At 41.3% G+C, this 25,786-nt stretch overlaps 1 protein-coding gene across 1 annotated transcript in view; it reads left to right on the plus strand.

Annotated features, from left to right (window-relative positions):
* DCHS2 (dachsous cadherin-related 2) overlaps positions 1-25,786 on the plus strand; it is a 102,105-nt gene that overhangs the window by 59,605 nt on the left and 16,714 nt on the right. The window contains exons 4-13 of the mRNA XM_081875162.1: positions 2,229-2,465; positions 5,257-6,276; positions 8,118-8,305; positions 9,082-9,181; positions 12,915-13,072; positions 14,552-15,392; positions 16,257-16,496; positions 19,364-19,498; positions 19,813-20,022; positions 20,703-21,560. Of these exons, the coding sequence (XP_081731288.1) occupies positions 2,229-2,465; positions 5,257-6,276; positions 8,118-8,305; positions 9,082-9,181; positions 12,915-13,072; positions 14,552-15,392; positions 16,257-16,496; positions 19,364-19,498; positions 19,813-20,022; positions 20,703-21,560 (3,987 nt within the window). The remainder of the gene's footprint in view (positions 1-2,228; positions 2,466-5,256; positions 6,277-8,117; positions 8,306-9,081; positions 9,182-12,914; positions 13,073-14,551; positions 15,393-16,256; positions 16,497-19,363; positions 19,499-19,812; positions 20,023-20,702; positions 21,561-25,786) is intronic.

The raw sequence follows: 25,786 nt of genomic DNA on the forward strand, positions 1-25,786 counted from the left end.
CCCAACAAAAAGTTCACCATCTTCAGGTCAACACAAATAAACCACTTATGCTGATCATAACCAATTTTCTCCAGCACATACTTCACTGCTTCATAGTTCTCCTTCAGTGTACTCGAGTGAGCCAGGGGTATAGAGGCAAACTGGTTGCCGTTGTGTAGCAGAACACATTTCAGTGATCTCTTGCTGCTGTCAATGAACAGTCTCCAATCTTTTGGTTCGTACTGTGGCACTCCAAGCTTGAGCAGAAGCTGCGCAATATCTGCACAGTACACCAAGTCCCTCTCTTCCGAGAAAAAACGGAGGTACTCTTGATGCCTGTTGCAGAAGAAGCTGATGCGAGCACTGTCAGAGAGGAGGTTTTTTTTCCTTCAAATTAGTCATAAGTTGGCGCATGCGTGGGTGGAGTTTCCTATACACTTTGTGGGGCGGCTGCCCCATTAACTTAGTTTTGATCCCCCAACTTTATGCTTTGCTGCACCAATTTATGGAAGATTTCGAGGTTTTATGACTTCAAACTGATCCCTTTTCGACATAATCACCCAGAACTATCGGACCTGAATATTTCTTGTCATTAAAATAATCATTTCCAATCAAAACAATTATTCGACATGGCATTTTACCTCCACCAACTTCTTCTAAAATGCTCCACACAAGTGTACATGTGAACAAAAACGTTAAAAAATGACATGTGGCCATAGCTCAAAAACTTGACCTGATTGAGCAAAACCAATGTGATTTTGGGATTCAGCGCATCAAATTCGTCCTAAATCAACTGAAAAAATGCAGACAACAAATTTGTTGTTGACCAGTGTTATGTTTTAAACAAAATGAGACAGATATTGGATATCCTGAAGAAAAAGTAAAGTGCTTTTTATATGCTTGTGGTCTTAAGTACATAGGAAGAGCCCACTGGATTGGGCCAGTGGCCCATCTAGTCCAACATCCTGTTCTCATAGTGGCCAATCAGATGCCTGTGGGAAACCCGCAAACAGGATTCAAGGACAAGAACACTCTGCCTTCCTGTGGTTTCCACCAACTTGGCATTAACCCCCCCCCCCGAAGTTTATTCCTTTTGGTATCTGTGTGAGTGGTATGATACTGAAGTGCAGTCGATAGTCCTGATTATGAAAATGGGTGAAATCTAGGTTTTTAATAACAACTTTATCCCTTAATGGACTGTAACGAAACAAACAAACTTGGATTCTCTAAAATTAATTTGTGTTTTTTTCCATCTGAGGGAATGCATGGAATGAAGGTCATTCATGTGACCCTGTGGATGGATAGAGTAAAAGGTAAAAAGGACCCCTGGACGGTTAAGTCCAGTCAAAGGCGACTATGGGGTTGCGGCATTCATCTTGCTTTCAGGTCAAGGAAGCTGGTGTTTGTCCACAGACAGCTTTCTGGGTCATGTGGCCAGCATGACTAAACCACTTCTGGTGCAACAGAACACCTTGATGGAATAAAAAAGGAATAAAAAGCTGTACCTATATATCTACTGGCATGTTTCCAACCGCTGGGTTGGCAGGAGCTGGGACAGAGCAACGGGAGCTCACCCCGTTGCGGGGATTCGAACCGCCAACCTTCTGATCGGCAAGCCCAAGAGGCTCAGTGGTTTAGACTACAGCACCACCCTTGTCCCATGGATAGGGTATTGGAAAATGGAGGAAGTGGATTTAAATCACTGCTCACGTATCCAAAATGGAAATAATGGCAAGGCTTCTTTGGAAGGGCAAAGAAGCTGAAGGCTGCATTGCAGATTCTTTTATGGTTAGGAGGCTTGGAAGAAACTGGACAATTGTTAAAGACATGAGCAAGTAGGCAGAGCTAGATTTGATTGCCTTCTTCTAGGCCAGGATGGAGAACCATTTTCAGTGGGTTGGGCAAGAGGCAAAAGTGTGCAGAACAGTGAATGTAAAATTTACTCCGTAGGCTTGTTTCTACATTCAAACACCCCACTCTATCCTGATGCTTGAACTCAGGAACCATTGTGCGAAATTTGGTCATACTATCCCAAGAGGTGTCCAAATCCACAGCAAACAGAAACTGTGTTCCAAAATATATAAATTATATAGGTGAACTTTCGTTTTTCTACTCTTGCAGTGGTGCTGTTGACACATTTTTATTTTTAAGTACACATCAGTTCTGTGGCTAACACTTCTGAACTTCAGAAATGACAGGGAGAGATAATTTTCTTGTCCCATTTGTTCACCTTTTCTTCTTCTTTACAGGAATTGTCTACCTGATAGCATCTCTCAGTAACGTGGAACATACCAGTGTGCTGTTGGCTGTTTCTGCCCGGGATGGAGGTGGCCTTGGTTCCACTGTTAATGCAATTGTGACTGTGAAGATCCTGCAGATGGCTGTGGCTCCTGCTGTTTTTGAGAGATCACGTTACACTTTTTCCATCCCCGAAGATGCCCCTGAAGGAAGTGCCGTCGGAACGGTGAAAGCAAGGGAGCCCTTGAGTAAGTGGCCTTGGAAGACATTCAGACAGATTCCAGCGCCCCCTGATTTGTTACAGGCTACAGACATATGCAGCCAATATTGTGTTAAATATTCTTTTTATTCTTTCAGTGGAGAAAAGCACACAACTAAATGTGAAACTAGGTTTTGAATTAGTGTAATAGTAAGAAACTAATGGGACACGAGTGGCTCTGTGGGTTAAACCACAGAGCCTAGGGCTTGCCGATCAGAAGGTCGGCGGTTTGAATCCCTGCGGTGGGGTGAGCTCCCATTGCTTGGTCCCTGCTCCTGCCAACCTAGCAGTTTGAAAGCACGTCAAAGTGCAAGTAGATAAATAGGTACCACTCTGCGGGAAGGTAAACAGCGTTTCTATGCGCTGCTCTGGTTCACCAGAAGCGGCTTAGTCATGCTGGCCACATGACCCGGAAGCTGTACGCCGGCTTCCTCGTCCGATAAAGCAAGATGAGCGCTGCAACCCCAGAGTTGGCCATGACTGCACCTAATGGTCAGGGGTCCCTTTACCTTTAAGAAATTAGTGCATTTTCCCACATTTGAGTGTTTCCTTGTGGTTTCTTGGGAGACGATATTAAAAGAGATATAAACAAACACGTATACATACATACATACATACATACATACAGTATGTTTAAAAAATAAGTACTCCCATTATAACAGTTAAACTTTACAAGGTACACTGGGCTCATTGATTGTTTCCTCACCTGCACGCATGGAGAGTCATGCAGCCATATCAAGGTAGGATATTGCTAGGTCGAGATGGGGAGGCTCACAGGCCCCCTTCCTCCATGCTTCCTAATGTGCTGTTATGCTGTATGTGTGCATGGTTTAGGAGGGGAGGGAAGGAGGCTTTATTGGAATCCTCAATGTGTGAGCTCTGTAACTAGCATGCAAAATGTGCCCTATATGTGTATTCCTTAATGGACTAGGAGAAATTGTGGTAGTGAAAAATGAGTACTGTTTATATGTAGGCAAAGTTGCTTGAAACAATTAGTGTTCAAATACTAGCGGTTGGCACTGTGGTCTAAAGCCTAGGGCTTGCCAATCAGAAGGTCGGCGGTTCGAATCCCTGTAACGGGATGAGCTCCTGTTGCTCACTCCCTGCTCCTGCCAACCTAGCAGTTCGAAAGCACGTCAAAGTGCAAGTAGATAAATAGGCACAGCTCCGGCAGGAAGGTAAACGGTGTTTCCGTGCACTGCTCTGGTTCACCAGAAGTGGCTTAGTCATGCTGGCCACATGACCCGGAAGCTGTATGCTGGCTCCCTCGGCCAATAAAGCAAGATGAGCACTGCTACCCCAGAGTCATTCTCAACTGGACCTAACAGTCAGGGGTCCCTTTACCTTTTATGGCATATATGAAAATTGTGGGAAATGAGTCTTAATGTTTAAAGGAATTTCTGTCACAAAACAGCTGCAGTCACACGTAACACTAAGCTGCAGTTCGTTCAGTAAACAATACGTTGCCTCACAGATGAGCACACAAAACCATGCCTTGCTTTTCCAAAACTCAGTTAGTTTTCTTTCTGTTCCTGCCTCATGTCTTTGTGGCTTGGCAATCAACTGGACAAGGGTGTCCAAACAAACCATGGTGAAGCAAGGCTGTTTTCCAACAAAACACGAAACTATAGTTAAAAAATTCCATGGTTGATAAGCCAAAAAACAAACCGTGGGTTTGTGCTATGGTTTAATGCCAGAAAACAAACCATGGTTAGTCTGCTGGGCTGGGTTAACACTTTCAAACAAACCTGGATCAGACTCCCCAATCTGGAACCTTCCAGATGCTTTGGACTATAACTACTATCATCACAGGCCAGCATGACTAGTGGTCAGGGTTGATGGGAGTTGTAGTCTAAAACACCAGGTTGGCAAAGACTGAGCTGCTAAACGGCGGCTTAGTGTTATGTTCAAACAAGCCTGTTAAAACTGAATTGAATAGTTGAGCTGAAATAGCAGCTTTTAGCAATAAATTTGTGGGTATTTAAGGTGCCATGGGACTCCTGTTCTTTTTTAAGCAGCTTGAACACTATATATATTGAGAAGCACAGTGAGAGACTAAAGATGCATCTGTGGCTTCACATATTCTGCCATTCTCCTCTACATAAGCAAACGCTTTAATTACTTAATACATTGCAACACTTACAGGATGTGGCCTGGCAGTGGCCTAGGAAGGTTTGATACTGACTCTCCATGGTTTCCTGGGAAAAGGCAATTTCCCTAGGCTTTGAGAGCCTCTCCTTCCCCCACTCCGTGTGTGCTCTCTATATGTTACAGCTTCCTGGTTTGTGCAGTGGGTTGAGGTTTTGACCCTTAGTTCTCACAACAGTTATACTAGAGTCTTAAAATTAGGCTATACAGGAATGTTTATGTGTCTGCTTAGAGTGGAATTCCTCTGTTCAACCTGACCTAGTTGGAAAGAGTTCCTGTATAATTTTAAATGTGAGAAATGATATTTATTTCTTCATAAAATTTAATCACACCTATGGGGTGAAAATACAGATCTCGTAAATGGGCTTACTGCGTGCCTTTAAGTTGGTCTGCACAGCATCCATTTTTTTCTACTACACCCTAGAGATTACAGCAAAAAAGAAAGAAAGAAAACGCAAAAACTTAGGAAACAAACATCCAGAGAGGCTTTTAAACTGTTCAACTCACTTAGCACTGCTGTGCCATACATTTCTCAAATGCTCTAGAGCATATTCAGCTAAGTGGATCTTCTAACAAATTGGATGCCTCTTCTTTGACACGGGGGTGTATTTTGTTTTTAATCTTCTTTACAGATTTATTGGAAACGGTTTCCTACAGAATTTCCTCCGGTGATCCCTACGGAAGGTTTTCCATTGACCCTCAGTATGGAATCATCCGCACTAAGAAGCAGCTCGACCATGAAGCCCATTATCACACCCTTCTCACAGTCCAGTCACAGTTGGGAAGCTCCCCTGTCTACAGCAGTGCCCAGGTCAACATAACCGTGATTGACGTCAATGACAACCCTCCAGTGTTTGTGTCGGAATCTGACCAGATTAATATATCGCGAAGCACGGTGCCTGGCGCAGCTCTTTACATCGCTCATGCGGAGGACAAAGACAGTGGGCTAAATGGCGCAGTCCGGTACGCCATTGTAAGCAATCGATCAAGTATTTTTACCATTGATCCCGTTCTTGGGGTACTGTACCTTGCCAGAACATTGGATAGTGATAAACAGCATGAACACACGGTGGTGCACATTGCAGCAGAAGATCAGGGAAGTCCTCCCTTGAGTTCTCTGTTGATCCTACGAGTAGTAATCGATGAGCATAAGGGATGCCCTACATTGACTTTTGAAAATTTGGTGTATCAGGTGGAAGTCAGTGAAGCAGCACCCATAGGTGTCAGAATTCTGCAAATCCAAGCCCGGAAGTTAGATCCCCAGCGTACCCCTGGGAATGTTGTGTACTCCTTGGAGCATAACATGGATTCTGCTTCATTTAGAATTGATCCAGAAGCAGGTGTGATCTACCTACGGAATCCTTTAGATTATGAACTTACACAAATGCATAGTTTTAGAGCCTTTGTTACTAGCACAGCAGATAAGTCAGGGCAGAATGCAAGTACATCAGTGATAGTTAACGTAATGGATGAAAATGACAATTCTCCCGTGTTTTTGCGTGATGCCTATTTTTTTGACGTGGAGGAGAGTTCGTTAGCCCAAGGTGTGGTTGGCACAATAGCCGCAGTTGACAAGGACTCTGGAAGAAATGCGCAGCTCTCCTATTTCCTCTTATCAGATGGAAAATATTTCAAAATCAATTCCAATACAGGTAATATGTTTTAATAATCTTCCCTGTTCTCCTTGCGGGATGTTAAGCTTTCTGTTAAACCAGAGTGTTTGTCCTCTCTCTCTCTCTCTCTCTCTCTCTCTCTCTCTCTCTCTGTGTGTGTGTGTGTGTGAATGAATATAATTTGCATGTCCAAATTCAGGGTGAAAACAGTGGGACATAACAGGCAGACAAAAGAGAGAACAACTGAATTCTCTCCACTGGTGGATCTAGCTTCTGCATACACTCAAAACTCATGATAGGCTTTGCAAAGTGAATTGTCAGTATATTAAAAAGTCAGAAATGTAAATAATATTACCTGCAGGTCACTTAGTAGTATTCTTTCTTTCTTTCTTTCTTTCTTTCTTTCTTTCTTTCTTTCTTTCTTTCTTTACCTTTGAGCTATTATTGAGCAGTGATCAGCAGCTGAAAGGAACGAGCATGGTACTGCTGATGCCATCACAAGTATCTGTGAAAACTGCTAGCAAAGATGGTTACAGATCACTGTCAGGGACAACACTCAAACCCCTGCAAAAGTGCAAAGTTGGATGGCAAGCAGTTCCACCATTCCACACATACATTACATATGGTCTGAGCAGATGACTTCCAGGACAGATGCTGGTCAGACTTACCAGTCTGATACCTCCATACTTTTTTCATGCCCATCTCTGAATCTTAAAACATTTTCTTAAAACGTTTGCAATCTTCCATTTGTATCTTCCCAGGCCTGCCCTGGGACCTGCCTACATCTTTCTCTTCCTAATACTATGCCATCCTTACCATACCTGACATCTCTTCTCCTTTAACTGATCCACTGGCTTTCAGTTTGTTGTGTTGCTATCAGCTGACTTTACATTATTCTTCCTGGTGAAGGATCTACCCTGATCTCAATTTATACCTACTGCTTGCTCCCTTCCACTGTACTATATCTGTAGCTGGAACTCTTGCGGCTTTGGACACAATTCAAGGACATTGGTGTGAAAATGTCTAATAATTTTGTATCACAACTCTATGTGAAATGTAGGATTAGCATTTGAGGAGGTGAAGGTCGCTGGATGAATCAAATGCCAAAACCCAGGATAAACAAAGACAGGTATTTTAACAAGATAAAATGAAACGTTGAAAATCAATCAGAAGGGATTGTGTAATAAAAAGCCAGGAACGAGTGACAGAGCTAGCTGGCGGGAGAGGCCTTGTACTACACAGATGTGGAATCTGAGACTACTCTCCACTGCTTGCCGTCTGGAAAATGAGGAAAGCAGAATGGCTAATATAGCAGGGTTTAGAGAGATAGTGTGGAGATCAAAGAAATACAGCACAGTTCCATAGGAATGGATTTCTTATGAAGCACCCAAAATCCTGCGATAAAGAAGGCCAGCTGGTCGTGGTAAGGGGCTGCAAGGCTGCAGAATATCCTTAGCCCCTACAGCAAAGTGAAGAAAATGCTTGCTGGTCCCCACAAAGGGTCTGTGATGAGAAGTCCCTGGTATATGATGTCTCGTCCAGCTGGCTAACAACTAAAATAATTTTCGCTCTTTTCTGCTGGCTGGAAGAAGGAAATATTTTGGCTTCTTTAGAGCAGCCATCTGGCTTTAAAGTTAGCTGTTTCTGTGTGAAGTGGAGTCACTTGGAGTCCAGCGAAGTTATAATGACCCCAGGGTACACAAATATATGCTGAGTGACAGGATCTCTCTTGGCTTTCTATAGTATGCAGTGTGCATATCAAGTGACTGACGTGGTTAAGGCAGAGTGTGCTGTAAAGTGTGCACAGCTTGTTAAAACCTGTTATATGCAGCCCATAATGCTCTTTTTTTATCACTGTTCCCCCCCCCCCCCGCAACCAGGTGAAATTATAAACTGGGTTGCATTAGACTATGAACAGCAGGCTCACCACTACCTGATTGCTCTAGTGACTGACCACGGGGTCCCGCAACATAATGCCACAATAACAGTCTATATCTCTGTTACCGATCTCAATGACAACCACCCATGCTTCCCGCAGCTTCTGTCTGGAGCAGAGCTACATGTCAAGGTTTGAACAGATTGAAATCCCTTTCTTTCTTGTCCATGTGTAACTTGAAGAAGCACCTTTGTGTCGCGTATGAATGCTATTAATGTGTGACAGAATGTGAAAGAGTTGTTTTTAAATGAAACGCATGTTCCAACCAGTGTAGGTGTTAAATTTGCGTTCTACAGACCAATGTAAGCAAAAAAGGCCTTTTAAACCTCACAGTGTCTTTACTGCAGCACACAATAATTTTTTAAAAATTTGTTTTGAGCACCATCTTGTGGTTAGAATATGGGGAAACAGCTGAAAGGCACAGTTGGCACATAATCAGGGCAAACATGATTCTAATATATCAAACTATTGAGGTAAAATCTGTTTAAACTTAATTTTCAGTTTACTGTAGCTTACATTTGCTGCATATGCTACTAGCCCATAGACATGTTGGTTCTATGCAGCTGCTTATCCCACAGAATGGGAATGCTTGATCAGGGTCTGGGGGACCCAGACTACTTAATTTACTTTTCACATTTTTATCAGTTAGTTCTTCACATTGCCTAACGTAATGCAACTTCTGCATGACTTGGAATTTTGAACTGCCCAAATGTTCTTTTTGAACTGCCCATTCTCCCACCCTCTAATAGCCCATTTAATGGGTCTGAATGCCCATTAAAAAGCCTTTCCATTTGCACTCTGCCAGTCCCTTTTAGTGCTTTAGTTTTGAACCTTTCTTTAATGTATATTAAGTTAGTTGGTCTTTCTTCTGTGGAAAGTCTAATTTTAATCCATCTGCTTGCTATTAGGTTTTGGAAGGGCAACCAGCAGGAACCCTGGTTGCCACCATGTTTGCCAAGGACCTTGATTCTGGGAACAGTGGGATCGTGTTATATTCATTGTCCTCAGGTAAAAAAATCCTTACTTCTCAAGTAGAGATAAGAAAGTGCACGATATCCAGATACATTGGGCAAAGTTGTAACCGTACTACATATACTGAGGGCAAAGATCTGTTCTTGGCTGCTCTTGGAAACTTCTCTTTTCTGAATCAAACGCTGATTCAAGTTTATTAAGTGGAATTCCCACATCTCTCCATCACATGTGGCATGGTGCCTGCTTATTATGAGGTATATTCAGTTTTAAATGTGAGAGTTGTAAAAAATGTCCGATTTTCAAACTTATTATTATTGACATTTCTCTCTTCATGCTTTCATGATTGTTGTAATATCGGGAGTATCTCTCTCTACCTTTTTATCCTTCCACGCTTGTTTTTGTTGCGTTTAGAATTCTTACTCGAAAGCACTCACTTAGCACACCCAGGATTAAGTTGGTAACACTAAGTAAAATATGTTCAGTGTAGTTTAGGATTTCATCTGTTATAGGCAGATGCTTTCACCGTCCCAGTGGGAAAATGACCTTTCCTTTCCCATGACTAACTGGAAATCTTCTTCCTATAGGAATTGACCATGACAGTCTGGGACAGGGATCAAAAGATAATGTGAGCAAACAATGGGGGCTTGTGTAGATCCTATTTCATCCTTTGTTGGGTTGAATGTTTGCTGGAGAGAATTCTGCAGCAAAACTGTGTTTGCAATCATGTCCTGCTCATTGGCTTCCCACAGTCTTCTGGTTGGTCACTTTGAGAACAGGACACTGGACTCAGAAAGCAGTATGCTGGTCTAATCCTGAAGTGTTCTTATCTTTCCTTTTACTAGGTCCTAGTTTTGGCTTATTTATAAAAAAAAAATTAAAAATTGCAGGTCTAAAATGACCCTCTGTAGTGCTAACGATCTGTGATCATGCACTGCACATGTATTCTGGAGTCATTGAACATAAAATAGTGACAGAGCCTCCAGCTTTTTACAGTCCTTATTAAAAAGAGCAAAAGGAGGAAACTTTAAAAAAAAAGTCCCATGGAAACCTAACAGACCAATATTTTATAGCTGTCTTATGAGTTAGGCTATAGCCTATTAAAATTCATGCCTAGATACCAGTGTTCGAAACTCTCATTGTTCTAGGTGCATTTTGCAGCAGGGAATTTCATTAGCGCGAGCAGTTTCTGATCTCTGAGTGCAGTAGTATGCATAAGAGTTTGGATTAAAACTGCAGAGTGGAAGGAAAGGAGGAGCTTTTTCTGCCTCTCCACTTCCAGCTACTCTCTGAAGACTGGAGAAGAGACACTCTGAATAATATTAGGGGGATGGGCAGGGAAAGGACCAGACCATGTGAAAAATGAACATAACATTTTAGCTGCAGTTCATTCATTTTCAGCTTTGTATTCTTGTTATAAAAAAGTGTGCCTAGACATTCCGTTGTTGTGCCTATAACTTAGGTTTGAGGTGCCATTTAGCTCCTAGCTTTCATATCTCAGTTTCTAACACTGCTTGATACATTTATTAGTCTTTGAAACATGACTCTTCACTTCTGCAACATAAAAGACATGGCTGAACTTCATTTTTGAAACAACCTTTTTTTCTTTTTTTTTTACACTATTCGCATTCAAATATTATTGTTATTTATCCTTAAATGTTGGCTTTTTTTTCTTAGCAAAGTTGTGATTATTAGCCCGTCTGAATCGAGAATAATTTGTGTCCCTGAATTTAAAACTGGTAGAGAATAATGCAATCTTAATACAGATGAATTTTACATTTCTCAACTGTTACGCTTCAACGTAGCTCCAATTTGCATCCCAGAGTCAGCTTATACTTGTCATAATTATTTGTTGGTGAATGAACTCAAACTAAAGTACCATGAAAACCAAATTACCTCTTTTCCTTAACAGAGAAAGAACAGTAACTACTTCCTAAAGTCCTCCCAGGAAGACTTGTAGCCTAACATACTTTCACATACTGCATGTGATATCTTGGGGGAAAGCAAGAAATCCAGACTTCACTAACCCCACAATGACTAGCTCATTCATTCCTAATTGTGAGAAACTGGATACGTGAAACCTGTTTTCTGGGCCTCTCCATGGAAGTAAACCATGGAAGTTGGAGATTGCCTTCCTGAACCACTAGGGTTAGGGTATGCTATAAAATAGCACCACTGTTCAGAAACTACAGCTGGTGCAGAGCATTATTGTTTGGCTCCTGATGGAATGGGCTGTCAGATACTGGTGCTGCGTCTTCCTGTTTTTATTCTTGGGTGCAGGCATCAAGAAATCCCTCTGGCCCTTAGGTTAAAAAAGGGAGAAATATCCATTGTTCTTCATAATAAACTTAACTCACTGACAATTACCATTCACTTTTCCTTCTGATTTGGACTCTGGGTTAGGCGAGTAAAATGGTTTTGACTTAGGCATGTGTTGCAGAGTCCTTGGGCAGTAGGATGTTATTATTATCGTTATTTATTAAATTTGTATACCGGCCTTCATCCATAGATCTCAGGGTGGTTCACAGCATAAAAATTCAAGATAAAAAACACAAAAATACATAGTAAAAACAAAAACAAATACCTCCCCACTCTCACAACGCATTTAAAAGAGTATCAGGTATTAATCAGCCAAAAGGTTGGCTGAAGAGGAATGTTTTTGCCTGGCACTTAAAGGTTTATAATGAAGGCCTCCCTCAGGCATCCTGTCTGCTCTTCAGGCCATGTCCCTTGATATTTGGTAAGGCCAACAAAGCTGTTACCACATCCTCTGTGTTTCCAGAGGGCCTAAAATCCATATGGATGCTACACAAGGATTTTGAAGTGGCTCTTACAGTGCCTTTGCAGGAGCAAATGCAAGCACACCTTGTTGCAGCTTCTCTGGATCATTTCTTCCTGTGTTCTACAGCTGTGATCCTTGCATCTTGTCCATTGAACTGTGCATGTACTTCCTATTAGGACAAGAGACAGAAGTACTGTACATCCATAAGGGGCTTGGCGGGAAGTTCAGTTCACTCTAGCTTTTGCAGCCAGGGACTTTCAGAACATGCTGCACTGGTTTACTGGCTCCCATCTCTTGTTTAGTGGAGGTTTTCTGACAATAATTGTTCTCTCGCAGACCGAAGAAAAGTTGTAGGTGTCAGTTGATGCCGAGAGCCTAAACTCAGCATTTAGCAGGAGATTATTTATGAAAATATTTAATAGAGCAGAATCAATATTTGGGAATTGTTGTAAAATGTAGTCAAGTGCAGAATGGTTGCATTAAATTATATTTTATCCCCGTTGTCAGGTTTTTGGTTCTGCTCTGGTTACCAGAAACTATTTTTATGCAGTTTTTGTGCCAATTTTTCACCAAAATTGTTTCTCGTCTTGTTTTATGGTCCGTAAGTATACACATGGGCATTTATATTGATAGTTATGCAGCGTAACCAATCTCTTCTATCTTCAGTATACACCCAGTGTTTATTGAAGGCATCTGTTGCAGCCACTCAGGGTTGTATTCGACAAAGTTCTGTTAGCACAAGGATTTTCGTTTCTGTGATAGAAGTTCTCCTGCAACTTTTCTCCCCCTCCCCAGATCTGCCCCCATAACACATTTAGGGGATGCATATGGAGGGGAATATGAGGGGCAGTTCTACTGTGCAGCCAAAAATCGAACTAACGGGACTACTTTGTTGATACCACCTCAGGACTTAGGTTTGTTCTGTGATGTACTGTTTCTATAGCACTTCTTAATGTGCAAGTATATTAATAGTTTTGTTATCTTTTTCAGGGGAAAGTTTAGGCCATTTTCAGATTGACAGCAGCAGTGGAGAGTTAAGGACCACTGAAGCTCTTTTGTACAATTGGCGTTCAAGCTACCAAATGGCAATCACTGCAGCTGATCAGGGAGTCCCTCCTCTTCAAGGACAAGTAGTCATCACTGTGGAGGTATTGATTTAAAACAGGCATGGTTTTCTTGAAGTATCTGGAGCACCCTCTCCCCCACAATCCATATATTTCTCTGCTGAGCCAATACTGGAAAGGGAAAATGTTTTACTCAATTTTAAATATAGGAACTGCAGATGTTGTGCCAAACATTTCTGCCTCATTAAGCGGAAGCCATCAGTGAAAGTGAGAAACTTTTTTTAAAAAGAGAAATTAGTGGGAAACTTGCAAACAGTCTGAAACAAACACACGTGTGTGTCTCTTGGTTGCAAACTAAGTTAGTTGTACTTAGGTCCCATTGGAAGCAATGTGAAATAAATTTCATTTTAATCAATTACAGCTTGTGATCAATGGGACCTAATTATGAATAATTTAGATGGGATCCAACTCTCTGTCTTTATCAGATTGTTCCTTTGCCTGACACTGTTGGCCTGGACTTTTTAAAGAGAACTTACTGTCCTCTGAACCAAACCTTGGGAACTTCCTGAGATTGCTTTTCTGAATACACTCACTTATCATCACTGTTGTTGGTTTGTACCATTATGACCAGACAAAAGTGGCAAATTGGAATTGTGCAAATGCAGGCAGTGTTGAACATGATTTAACCTGGTGCATTTCAAACCACAGTTGCTATTCTGTCAGGGGATATACTTACTGATTAGCTTCAGTAAAGGAGACTTGCTGGCCCCTGTGTAGAAAGACTATACCTTATGAAGTTTGAATAAATACCTTATTTAAGTTTTTTAGTAGGAGCACTGTAATACACACACACACACACACACACACACACACACACACACTGTGTTGAGATAACATTTGTGGTTTGCACAGTGAGTACTGTGCAAATTATGCACAAGATTGCATAGTATTAAGGAGATTTGCACCTTTTGTAGTTTGCCACTTTTTATTTGTTTTTGAAATGGTGCAGCCTCCTTTTTCCAATATTCCTTCCTCAATTATGGGCCTTCATCAAGACCTCTGTTGCCAGATAAATATAAGATTCATAGCACATTGCCAAAAAGAAGGTAACTTTAGTTAGTTTTAAAGAATCCTCTAGTAGTTTTTCCTGATTATGCGACTGTTGGGTTATGATTCTTGGAAGTGCTTGAGACGGTTAGAAAGATTTGCACCAAAGCAATTCCTGCTGTGATTTGATAATCTTTCTGAAAAATCAATTGATAGATTAAATCATTTATCGTGTTTTGTGTGGGCTGTATTCTTACAAGCACAGGAGCTCTTTCGGCTATTAGGAAATGATAAATTTGTGGCTGAGGAATGGGCATCGACAAGAAGCCTCTTCTAAGTGTAAACACTTGTGCTGCTTGTTGAATTCCTGAGGTATATTAGCATTAGCTGAAGTACATGTGCTCAGGCTGAGAACAATGAATGTCCTAGAAAAAGTAAAGTATATTTTCAATAAATAAGAGGAGTATTAGTGCTATTTGCTTGTTTCGCTTTTCAAACTTTGTTCTTTTGTTTCAGGTAATCCCACTTCCCCAAGGGAGATCTGTTCCCTCCCCAAACATCAGACATTTTGTCCTACCGGAAAATTTTAGGCCTGCGCAAATGCTGGGCTCTCTAAAATTACCTCATCAGCACCCATATTCCAACAGAAAACAGCATTTTAGCATATTTGAAGAAGATTCTGATGCTCCATTTGAAATCAGCAGTGCTACTGGGGATCTGTTTCTTTCCAAGGAACTTGATTATGAAACAGCATCTCACTACTTCCTTAGAGTTGTTGTGAACGAATACCTGAATAGTTCTCCACAGAATAATACTTTTTTCCTCAGTATTGATGTCAAAGATGAAAATGACCACTCACCATCTTTCCAGGATGACTTTGTTGTAATTGGGATAGAGGAGAATGTGCCCGTTGGCACCTTGGTGTACACGTTTAATGCAAAAGATGGAGATGGAAGTTTTTTAAACAGCAACCTTCAGTATTCTATACACGGGAATGACTTCTCTGAAAATCCCTTTCTCATTCACCCCTCTTACGGTAGCTTAATCACAGCAGTTCCCCTTGACCGAGAGATGACTCCATTTGTTGTCCTGACAGTATCAGCAACAGATCAGGCTGCAAACTTGACTGATCGCAGGCAGAGTTCATTGACAGCAAAAGTCATCATTTTAGATGTCAACGATAACCACCCTAGCTTCGTTTCATCTCCTCTTTCCTACGTTAGAGAAGACACAGAGGTAGGCTCATTAGTGCATCACATACTTGCACGGGATCTAGACCAAGGAAGGAATGGACAAGTCACATACCATCTTCTCTCGAATAATGAAGACCATCCATTTGTAATAGATAAAACTGCAGGTAAGGGTAAAAAGGGCTAAGTTAGCCCATAAAAGTCGCACTGGGAATTCTTTCCATCTCCTTTTTTTTTTTTTTTTTTTTTAAAATGAACTCTTGAAAGCAACTTTTTGATTGAACATAGAGCAAAAGTGTTGTGGAAACTTGTAAACATTCACCAGCTTCAACACAGAATTTAGCATATATTAAAGGACTGTAGAAATGCATGGTCCAATTGAGTGTCAGTCTCAGCCCCAGTGACAAAGTGTCAAGGAAAGAAGCAAACAGGCAAGTTAAGCACCTCTGTAAGGGAAAAGGCACATACTAGTAATTTATTTAGCAGCACTTGGCCCACAATCCAGAATCGGAAGCAATGGTTTGAAGCACATTTGCAAACTAGGCTTTGAGCTCTGATTTGTGCAAACAAGAAGCAGGTTACAAATGGAGAAGGTCAGCAGGGATATGGGAGCTATCTAGTGTATCACACAGGGTGTGTGAAAATAAGGCATAGGTGTTTGTTCCCTTGAGGCCAGCTTTTCCAGCTGACCTGGAGAAGTTGAGGCAGAAAGTCTTATGTAATATCTCTTCTGCTGCAGTGGAGAATGAGTGGCTCAAAGAAGGGGGGGTCTCATTTTGATGAAAATGGAAGTGATCCCTTAAAGGAGACTTTTTCCTTGTGGATATAGCAGGCAAAGGCAAATCTTCTTTATGGTAATGTTTTCTCTGTACTTTAGCAACTCAGACCTTGGTTTGGCATCTGAACTATAGTTTGCACAAACCATTGATTTGACATGAGAGCTGAACTGAGCCATAGAAAAGCTTTACTGAAACACCAACTGCATTGGGATAAATTTTATATCCTTATGACAATTTTCCCTCTCACAACAGGACTGCTAACTACCGCCTTTGCTTTGGATCATGAACACCAAGGATATTACAACCTGACCGTTGTGGCCCTCGATAATGGTACCCCAGCTCTGTCTGCAACTCAGAGTCTGACAATAATTGTTGTCGATGTGAATGACGAAGTTCCAGTGTTTACCAGATCTCTATATGAATCTTTCATCTGTGAAAATGAAGATCCAGGAGCAGTTGTCATTAAAGTTGAAGCCATAGATAAAGATTCAGGTAGTTTGCTTTCTACAAAAAATTGACAAATTCACAGTATTTTGACATCAACCTTTGAATAGATTTCCAAGCATAACTGAGTATTTAGTGTTTTGAGGAGCACTCTTCTTGGCCATTTATTTTTTTCTATCTCAAAAGCATTTTTTTAAATAAGTGACACGTTTAATAGAAATTGAAAACATGCATTAATATTATTTGGCCAGAGTGGGGCGCTGTAATCCCAGCATCTGTTTTTCTCTCCATTATAGCTAAAAAGAGAGTGTGACCTACAGGAACGAACCTTTTCTAAACATAAAAAGTAACAGCACAAACACTTCCTTTGCATTTTAATGTTCCCCAAATACTAACGTTAGAAGTAAAAGGAGAGGTTCAGCTCCTGTGGAATTTTCCCTAAGCAAAAATACTTCCAAAATTCAAGTTTACAGGATCGGTTGCATCTGTTAATGTCCCATGAATTTTAGTGGGATTTAAGTTTAAAGATTTAAATTTAAGTTGTGTGGTGATGCTATTACAAGAATCCAGGAAGGACCTAGGAATTTGCTCTTGGGGTTCCATGAAATAGCACTACCCGTGAAGAGTTCCAAAGTCATGCTTTGCAGAGTTCCAAAATATGCTTGCAGAGATAATAGAATAAAAACACTCCCCTGGAGGCAAATCACCACAATCGCCACAAATTTATACATAGACTTGGATCGTAAGTTATGTACAAGTAACCTTAAAGTGGAGCAGCTACCTGGTGGACCTGTGTGGTTCCAGATCATCATATTGCATTGTTTTTAATGTTGCTGTTAACTACAGCAGTATAAGCAAGGCTACTTAAAAGATGGAGGCTTGAGTACAAAGAGATGCACTGGCGGTGGTTTCATCAGGGCAACATTTTGGACTGGTCTCCAGGGTCTCACTTAAAAGAATAGGCAGGTCCCAGACACAGCATTGCTGACTTACCAGTTTTTGAGTGAGGCAATTCAAATTAACTTCCAAAGAGGAACCCCTACCATATCAGTAAGCTGCATTGAATCCAGAATCTAAAATGGCCTAATTGTGCCATTTTGTACTTTGCAAGAGGTGGGGTTTCTCAGTATCTCCCTTGGAAAACCTCCTCAAACCCCGTGTAGCGCTTAGCAAGCTTGTCCCCAAACTGAATCTGTCTGTCTGTCTGTATCTGTAATACAGACAAATATTTAACTTTTACCTAGCTGCAAGTCATATACAATAACCTGAGATGCATACTTGTTAGCCTCTCTGCAAAATGTAGGATTAAATCCATTATACTTAATAGCACCAGTTATTTTGCTGTATAACACGTTATGAAAATGGTGCCATGCTTTCCTCGGGAGAGCACTGAAACCACAAGAAATATGGGAACAATTTATTCTGAAGCAATAAAGGATGCGAATGGGAAACAGAGTTCCCACTACAGAAGGCATACAGCTATAGTAAGAAGCAAACAGCTGCTAAAATTCATAAACAACATTTTCTCCCGCAGCACTGAGGAGAGTGGTATTGATTTTGCATGGTAACGAAGTATTACGGAACGCCATATAAACTGTAGTTGCAGCTACCCCATTCTTAAGTAAAGTGCACAAATAACAATCAAGAAGGCAGGGTTCTCAAGTAGTGAAACACACCTCCTTTAGGTGGCTGGGCATTTGCTGGATGATGACAAGTGCATTCTAGATCAGAGTTATCAGTCTTTTCATGCTGAGGTCCATGTGTAGGGTGAAAGACTGAATCTATAGTGGAATTGAGGGGGCAAGATTAAATGAGGGGAGAACTACCTTGAGCTTCTTGGAGAAAAAGGTGGAACGTAAGTGCAATCAATCAATCAATCAATCAATCAAACAAACAAACAAACAAACAAACAAACAAACAAACAAACGGTATGTTTGGCTTGTGATTCTTATTGTAGTTGCCAACACCATGTGTCCCATAGCCAATTTTCAGTTGGTTTCACCACAAAGTAGTTAAAAATATCACCTCGTAATGTGATAAGAATAGTGTATTTAAACTACCCTATTTTTAGTATGAGGTTGTTTATTAAGGCTGCTTCTGCTGCTTGTGGGCAATGCAGAAATACAGGGGCTACATGTCCATAACGACTTGGAAAGCTGTTGTATACAGAGTCGGTCGCCTAGCCCAATATTGGTTGCCTACCCAATATTGGCTTCTCTGAGTGGCTGCAGCTGAATTTAGGCAGGGGTCATTCACCTCCTTATCTAGCAGGTGCTTTTTAAATAGAGGTCCTGGAATTCATGCAAAACATGTGCTCTATCTCAGAGCTACAGTTTCTCCCTTAAGAGATAAACGAGACTTGTATGAATTCCCTCTTACTCTCTTAAATTGGTTAGGGCATACATATAAATGTTCTCCTTACTGGGTACTTCTGACTTACTGAGATTTCCAGATTACTAGATCTTGTACACCAGTAACCCTGTGTTGTTTACTGTATTCTGGTTTGTATTGCATAAAACTACAACATTGGCTCTGCCTGATTAGGTAGGGGTTTCTTAGATGGTCACCTGAGGAGCTACATGGCAAGCACCTTTTAATATGTGGAGAATTAGGAATGATGTCTAATGCAGTATAACTTGGCAAGAAAAAAACTCGCACTAGACTCACACAAATTCTTGGGGCGAGCCAGCAAGAGTTCTCCAGATTTTTATAAATAGGTTTATAAATAGCATTACTAAAGCTGTGCTGAGCTTTTTTGTTTTATACAAGGGATTCTATACAAGTAATAATGAATTCAGTTACCTTTGTACCAAAATATTTCCATAGGAAAATAGCTAGTAAGTCAGCACCTGGACTATTAATACTGAGGTTTGATACACTTAGATGATTTATTGGTTTTCCCATTGTATTTTAAGGAATCAATTCTCTACTCCAGTATGAAATTTTACCGGGTCCTGGATATGAAACTTTTCAAATAAACCCAGATACTGGAGAGATTACAACAGTCACATCGCTTGACAGGGAGGCTCAAGATAAATTCACTATTAAAGGTAAGAATCTACTTCAGTTTAATGGGTGTTGCACAAAATTTGCAAGTAAATCAGTGGTGTTTTTTTAAAAAACCCCCTGAGATTTTAATAGAAGTTGTTACTTATTGTCTCTACGCCAGGGCAACAAAATTTAATGAAACAAAAGCAGTGCAATGTGTTCAGAAACATAAAGTTGTGTTGTGTCTTAGGAGGAACAGCATGCAAAGTTTGTTGTTCTCACGTTGTTGGTAGGCAGTCTACTGTACCTTGCTTTTGTATAAAAAGTAAAGGTAAAGGGACCCCTGACTAGCTTTCAAATGTGCTTTTCTATTTAGTTCTGGTTCAAGACAGTGGAACTCCCATTTTATCCAGTACAGCGACAGTAATCTTCAGAGTACTGGATGAAAATGACCACGCTCCCAAGTTCATCCTTCCAGTTTCTGAGATCCAAATTATGGAGAACCAAGAGCCTTCAACAGTATCAACTGTGTTGGCTGTAGACAAGGACGCTGGTGGTAATGGGACTGTGCAATATCACATCATTGGTAGGCTGAATTGCTTTATACTCTGAATATTAAAAATGTCGCAGTGTAATATTTTCTGATCTCTTTAGAGGTTTTAATTTATTTTATTATTTAAACATTTTCCCCACGTGGTATTTATCTTGCAGTGGCATGGTTGAACAAAATGGGAAATAGGCCTGCAATGAGGAGGGGTGGTGTTCTTCTTGTCTGGATAAGGAAAAATAACTATAAGGGTCCCTAGTAGCCAAAGTATAAACAGTAACAACCCAGAATATAAGAAACGATAGATATAGATATTACAACACTAAACATCTTTGCTTCCCATAGGTAAACTTTTGGTAGAGTAGCAAGTCAAAATAACTTCTTTTGTTAACAATTTTTGTAGATTCCGTTGTGTAACTGAAGTTGGCAAAAGAGTACTTTGCTCAGAAGCAATAGATCTTGCAAGTTTGATTTGAGGAGGACAGAGGGGAAGAGAATCCATTTGGCAGAATAGTTGCTATTTAAATTCAGGTGGTGCTTTGGATCTACTACCGTGACCTGATTTAAATGAAATGCAGGTATCAGGAAAGCATACCTGGGGCCCATAGTTGCAAAAATTTTACTATCAGGTGGATTGGAGTTGTTTTTTTTAAGTGGTCCTTTAAAGAGAATGCTCAACCAATGTGTTCTTTTTCTTTAATGTTTGCTCCATTTTAAAGGTGGAAATGTTAAAGGATACTTTGCATTACACAAAACGTCAGGAGACCTTTTCACCACTTGCAGCTTAGACAGAGAAACTGACAGTAACTTTACCCTGGTTATTGAGTGTTTCGACTTGGGCAGTCCACCAAAAAGCTCGGTGACCCAACTGCATATCAAAGTCCTGGATGAAAATGACAACAGTCCCTTGTTTACAAGAAACCAGTATCAAGTGTCAGTGAGAGAAGATATTGGAGAACGGTCAGCAGTTCTTGAACTTTTTGCAGCAGATGCAGATGAGGGTCCAAATGGTGAGGTCACATACTCTCTCACAGAGGACATCCTTGGAGCCTTCACCATTGACAGGATTACTGGTGTGATATTTACTACCAAACTGCTGGACCGGGAATTAAAATCTCAGTATGTATTTAAGGCTTTGGCAACAGACTCTGGCATCCTCGGACCAAGAAGCACGAGTGTTACTGTAATTGTGCATATTGAGGATCTCAATGACAATAGTCCCTTTTTCCTACAGAATCCTGTCATTGTTCATGTATCTTCTCACACACCTATAAATCAGACATTGGCTACTGTGAGAGCCAGCGATGTTGACCTAGGACTAAATGGAGTTGTGAATTTTAGGTTCCTGAAACCACAAACCATGTTTCAGATGGGCCCAAGCACGGGAGAAATTTTTCTTCGAGAACCTGTACCTTATGAAGGCCTCATTTCACACCTCCTGATAGTGGCTTCTGATCAAGGAGTCCCAGCTAGAACAGCGACTGCACTTTTGGCCATCTATTCAGAAGCACAGGCAGAGATTATTTCATTCAGCCGTACTGAATATGAAGCAGCAGTTCCTGAAAATAGTGAAATAGGTGGGTACCTAGTCATGATCTTTGTTTTTGTTCTACAGCCAAAAATGTGTCATTGTGGGAGTTTCTGTAAGGGACATGAAGAACCTTTAACATCATATGCAGTCATGAGTTAATTGTTAGTATTTGAATAGGAATTTTATGTTCTTGAGGACTGAGTCTGAATGGAATCATGCCTGAGTTGTTGCTCAGGTATCTTATCTTATTTCTCTGTTCTCTCTGTGTGTACTGTGCATTCTAGATGAAGAAAGGTGTCGCATCAGACACAGACTCCAATTTTAAGTACTGAACATGGGGGGAGTTGTGTTCATACAAACCAGGTTAGAAATAAATTAGGCTGCATAACTGCCTGAGATCATGCAATCGTGGTTTAATGTTACTGTGTAATCAGCAGGTGTACCTATGAACAAAAAAAGTGGGGGGATCTTGTATTATTTAAATAACCTAGTTGATAGGAGGTACAATTTTTATCATACCTTTTGCTGTGTAAGTTTTAGTACTTGGGGAAATTATTTGCTCAGTGTTTTTCCATTGACAGCCTGTCTAAGCTTTAATTGGAGCTAGTAGTGTTGGTCATCGGGGACGCAGGTGGCGCTGTGGGTTAAAGCCTCAGCGCCTAGGACTTGCTGATCGAAAGGTCGGCGGTTCGAATCCCTGTAGCAGGGTGCGCTCCCGCTGCTCGGTCCCAGCGCCTGCCAACCTAGCAGTTCGAAAGCACCTCCGGGTGCAAGTAGATAAATAGGGACCGCTTACCAGCGGGAAGGTAAACGGCGTTTCCGTGTGCAGCTCTGGCTCGCCAGAGCAGCGATGTCACGCTGGCCGCGTGACCCGGAAGTGTCTTTGGACAGCGCTGGCCCCTGGCCTCTTGAGTGAGATGGGCGCACAACCCCAGAGTCTGTCAAGACTGGCCCGTACGGGCAGGGGTACCTTTACCTTTACCTAGTGTTGGTCATCTAGAAAAGTGGTAGTCAGTGAAGGCCCTTCTTATGATTTCTAGTTTGCAAATATATTTCACTTTCTCTGTTAAATGCAGTAATTTTGTTTTGCATTTCTATACATCAGTTGAGCACAACATTTGCTTCATATTACCCTTACCTGCCTGAATCAGCAGATTGTCTGTGAGTTTGTTCATTTTGAAACAAGGTGCTATTAACTGGGATTTCCAACTTCTTGATTGCAGAGATCTGTGGTTCTTTAATCTCTGTGCATGTGTGTGGTGAAAATGTATGGTGCTTTCCTAAGCTCATTGCTAACAGCATTTTCTCACAAATGATTCCCCCCCCCATCTTTCATGGTTTTTTTTAAAACAAGGCTCTTAGTAAATATGCATGTGATTATTAGAATTCAATGAGATAATCTGTTATTGAAATGGTCTGTTACAAATATGGCTTTGTAAGGGGTGTAGTTTGACATTATGGAAATTCCCTAAGGCGTTGTGGTAAGAGAATAGAAACAGCCTGCTGCTAAATAGTAATAAACATAAATAAGAATAAATTTGGATAGTTTTGATTAAAGCACACTGAGGGAATATTTAGAGTGGAAATGTCTGCCTGCTTTAGCTTGGGAATTGGCTCTTGGAGAGAAACAGTTTGCAGGATAGGATCTAGAAGTTCTTCTGTAGAGATTTAGACATTTTATTTGCTCTCTAATATGGGAAACCAAAAGGGAGAAAGTCAGCACTTAGGAAAATAATTCTTTATACCTTTTCCCACACATGGCAAACTGTGTTCATGGGAATGTGTAGTGGGGTAGGCAGTATCATCCCAGCCCAACATGCATTCATTTATTTTTACCACCACTCCTTCTAATGCTGAGCTTGATCTCAAATGGGGCCACTGAGCAACAAGAAGGAAGTAGCCAGCATGCCTGAGGGAAACAAAGATACTTGCAGAAGAACAGGTTCAGAAATTGAACCTGAGAGGGTCAAACAAACAAACAAACAAACAATCAAACAGCCTCATAAGGGTTGAGCTGCTTAGTAGCTATGGAACACTGAGCATCTGCTGGAGGAGAAAGGAGAGATGAAATTGGGCAGTTGAATGGAAGTAGCTGAAGAACAAGATGTATAGTCTCAGCCTCCTGGTAATCTTCAAGATTACCTAGCTGAAAGAAAAAGCAAGAAGCACAAAGAAGAGAGTCGAAACAGCAAAAGAGGGTGGAGAAAGAGATGCATTAGATATTTTTAAAAAGCAAAGAGAACTATCTCATTATTTAGAGAAGTAATTTCTGGGTACACATATTTTAAAATTTCTCCAGGAACAGAAGTGAGGCCTGTCTATAAGAAATCAGTGGAGAAATGCAAGATTTTAAATGTAGCTTTGGAAGATGATGGATGATGGATTAGCTCAAGCAAGAGAGGAAAGACAAAGATACAAAAGGAGGGGAAGAAAAATAAAAAACCAAGAGCAGAGGTGGCGGGGAGGAAGCGTCTCCACCTGCATCATCCAGCCCGGACACTGAGGTCCAGCACCGAGGGCCTTCTGGCAGTTCCCTCACTGCGAGAAGTGAAGTTACAGGGAACCAGGCAGAGGGCCTTCTCGGTAGTGGCGCCTGCCCTGTGGAATGCCCTCCCAGCAGATGTCAAGGCAATAAACAACTATTCTACTTTTAAAAGACAACTGTTTAGGGAAGTTTTTAATGTCTGATGCTGTATTGTTTTTAATATTCAGTTGGAAGCTGCCCAGAGTGGCTGGGGAAACCCAGCCAGATGTGCGGGATATAAATAAATAATAATTATTATTATTATTATTATTATTATTATTATTAAAAAGATTGGGTGGGCAGCAGAGGAGATTTTTTTTGGGGGGAGAGACTATAGCTTTTCTGAGGAAACCAGAACCTTAGTCTCTCAAAAAGGCACACTTTAACCATGGAATGAGCCAGAAGAAGACGTACAAGATGCCATCCAACCATCTTAGGGACTCCACTCTGGATTTGTGTAGGGTTTACTCCTTAAGCTTTTCATCTCCCAAAGATGTTCAGCATGGAAATTATCAGGCAAGGTAACATTAGGGAAATTGCCTTACCATCAGCCTGACAAAGACCAGCATTCTGGGTGAGGGTGTCGCCAGCACTCCATGCGTCAGCATTAGTGGCCAGACACTTGCGACGGTAGGTGATTTTGTTTACCTGGGCTCCACCATAACCTGCGACATCTCCATTGATGCTGAGCTAGTAAAATGCATCGGCAAGGCAGCTGTGGCAATGGCTCGGCTCTCTAGAAGGGTATGGGAAAATGTGATGCTAATGTCCAATACCAAGATGAATGTCTCCCAGGCTTGTGTGTTGAGCTCACTGCTTTATGGAAGTGAGCCGTAGGCAACTTACAGCCATCAGGCATGGCACCTCAATGCCTTCCAAATTCCCTGTGGCAGGAGGATTTTGGGTATCACATGGCAGGGCAGAGTTTCAAACAAATATGTGCTTTTACAAGGCCGTATCGCCCAGCGTGTTCACACAACTGTCTCAACAACGTCTATTCAGGCTTGGTCATGTCTACAGAAGATGGCAGGATCCCCAAGGATGTGCTCTATGGGAAGCCAACTTCAGGCACCAGGCCCATTGGCAGACCAACTGTATCACAAAGATGTCTGCAAATGTGACAACATCTACCCTGCCATGTGTGAATCCCTTGCAGACAACAGCAGTGCCTGCAGACAGACAGTCAGGCCATGTAGCCATAGCAGTGACCAAAGGAGGAATGACTGCTGGGGGGCGTCCAGAGAGAAGAAACGCCTTGGTGCATCTGCAGTAGCACAACCAGATGCCTTCATCTGCCCCAGCTGCAACAAAACATGTCTAGAGCAACAGCAGGTCCTGCAACCTTCCAACAGTTGGACCTCACTCCCAACTCCTCCATTGTCTCCCAAGACAGACAGATGCCAACATGTGATCTTTCACACAACATAAAAGTCAATTCTGGAAAACTAGAAGAATCCAGCAGGTTATTTGCTTCCAGAAAAAAAACATTGCAACCCCATGAACCTGGAAAAAGTGCATGCACTGTAATTTCATGTGATGACATTTAAATTTAGTGTGACGTGGTGATATATTGATCAAAAAGCCACTGTTTTACAACACAACAGGTGATGCAGCTTAAAAGGAACATTTGAATCTGGGATAAAAGCACGAGTATTATCAGGAAAATGCATTAATCACCACATCTGAATGTACCCTATTTCATTTTTGTCTGAAAGTTTGTATTATGTGATAGTGCAAGACTCTAAGAA

The sequence above is a fragment of the Podarcis erhardii genome (assembly GCF_964252035.2).
Source record: "Podarcis erhardii genome assembly, chromosome: 9".
Taxonomy (NCBI): Eukaryota; Metazoa; Chordata; class Lepidosauria; order Squamata; family Lacertidae; genus Podarcis; species Podarcis erhardii.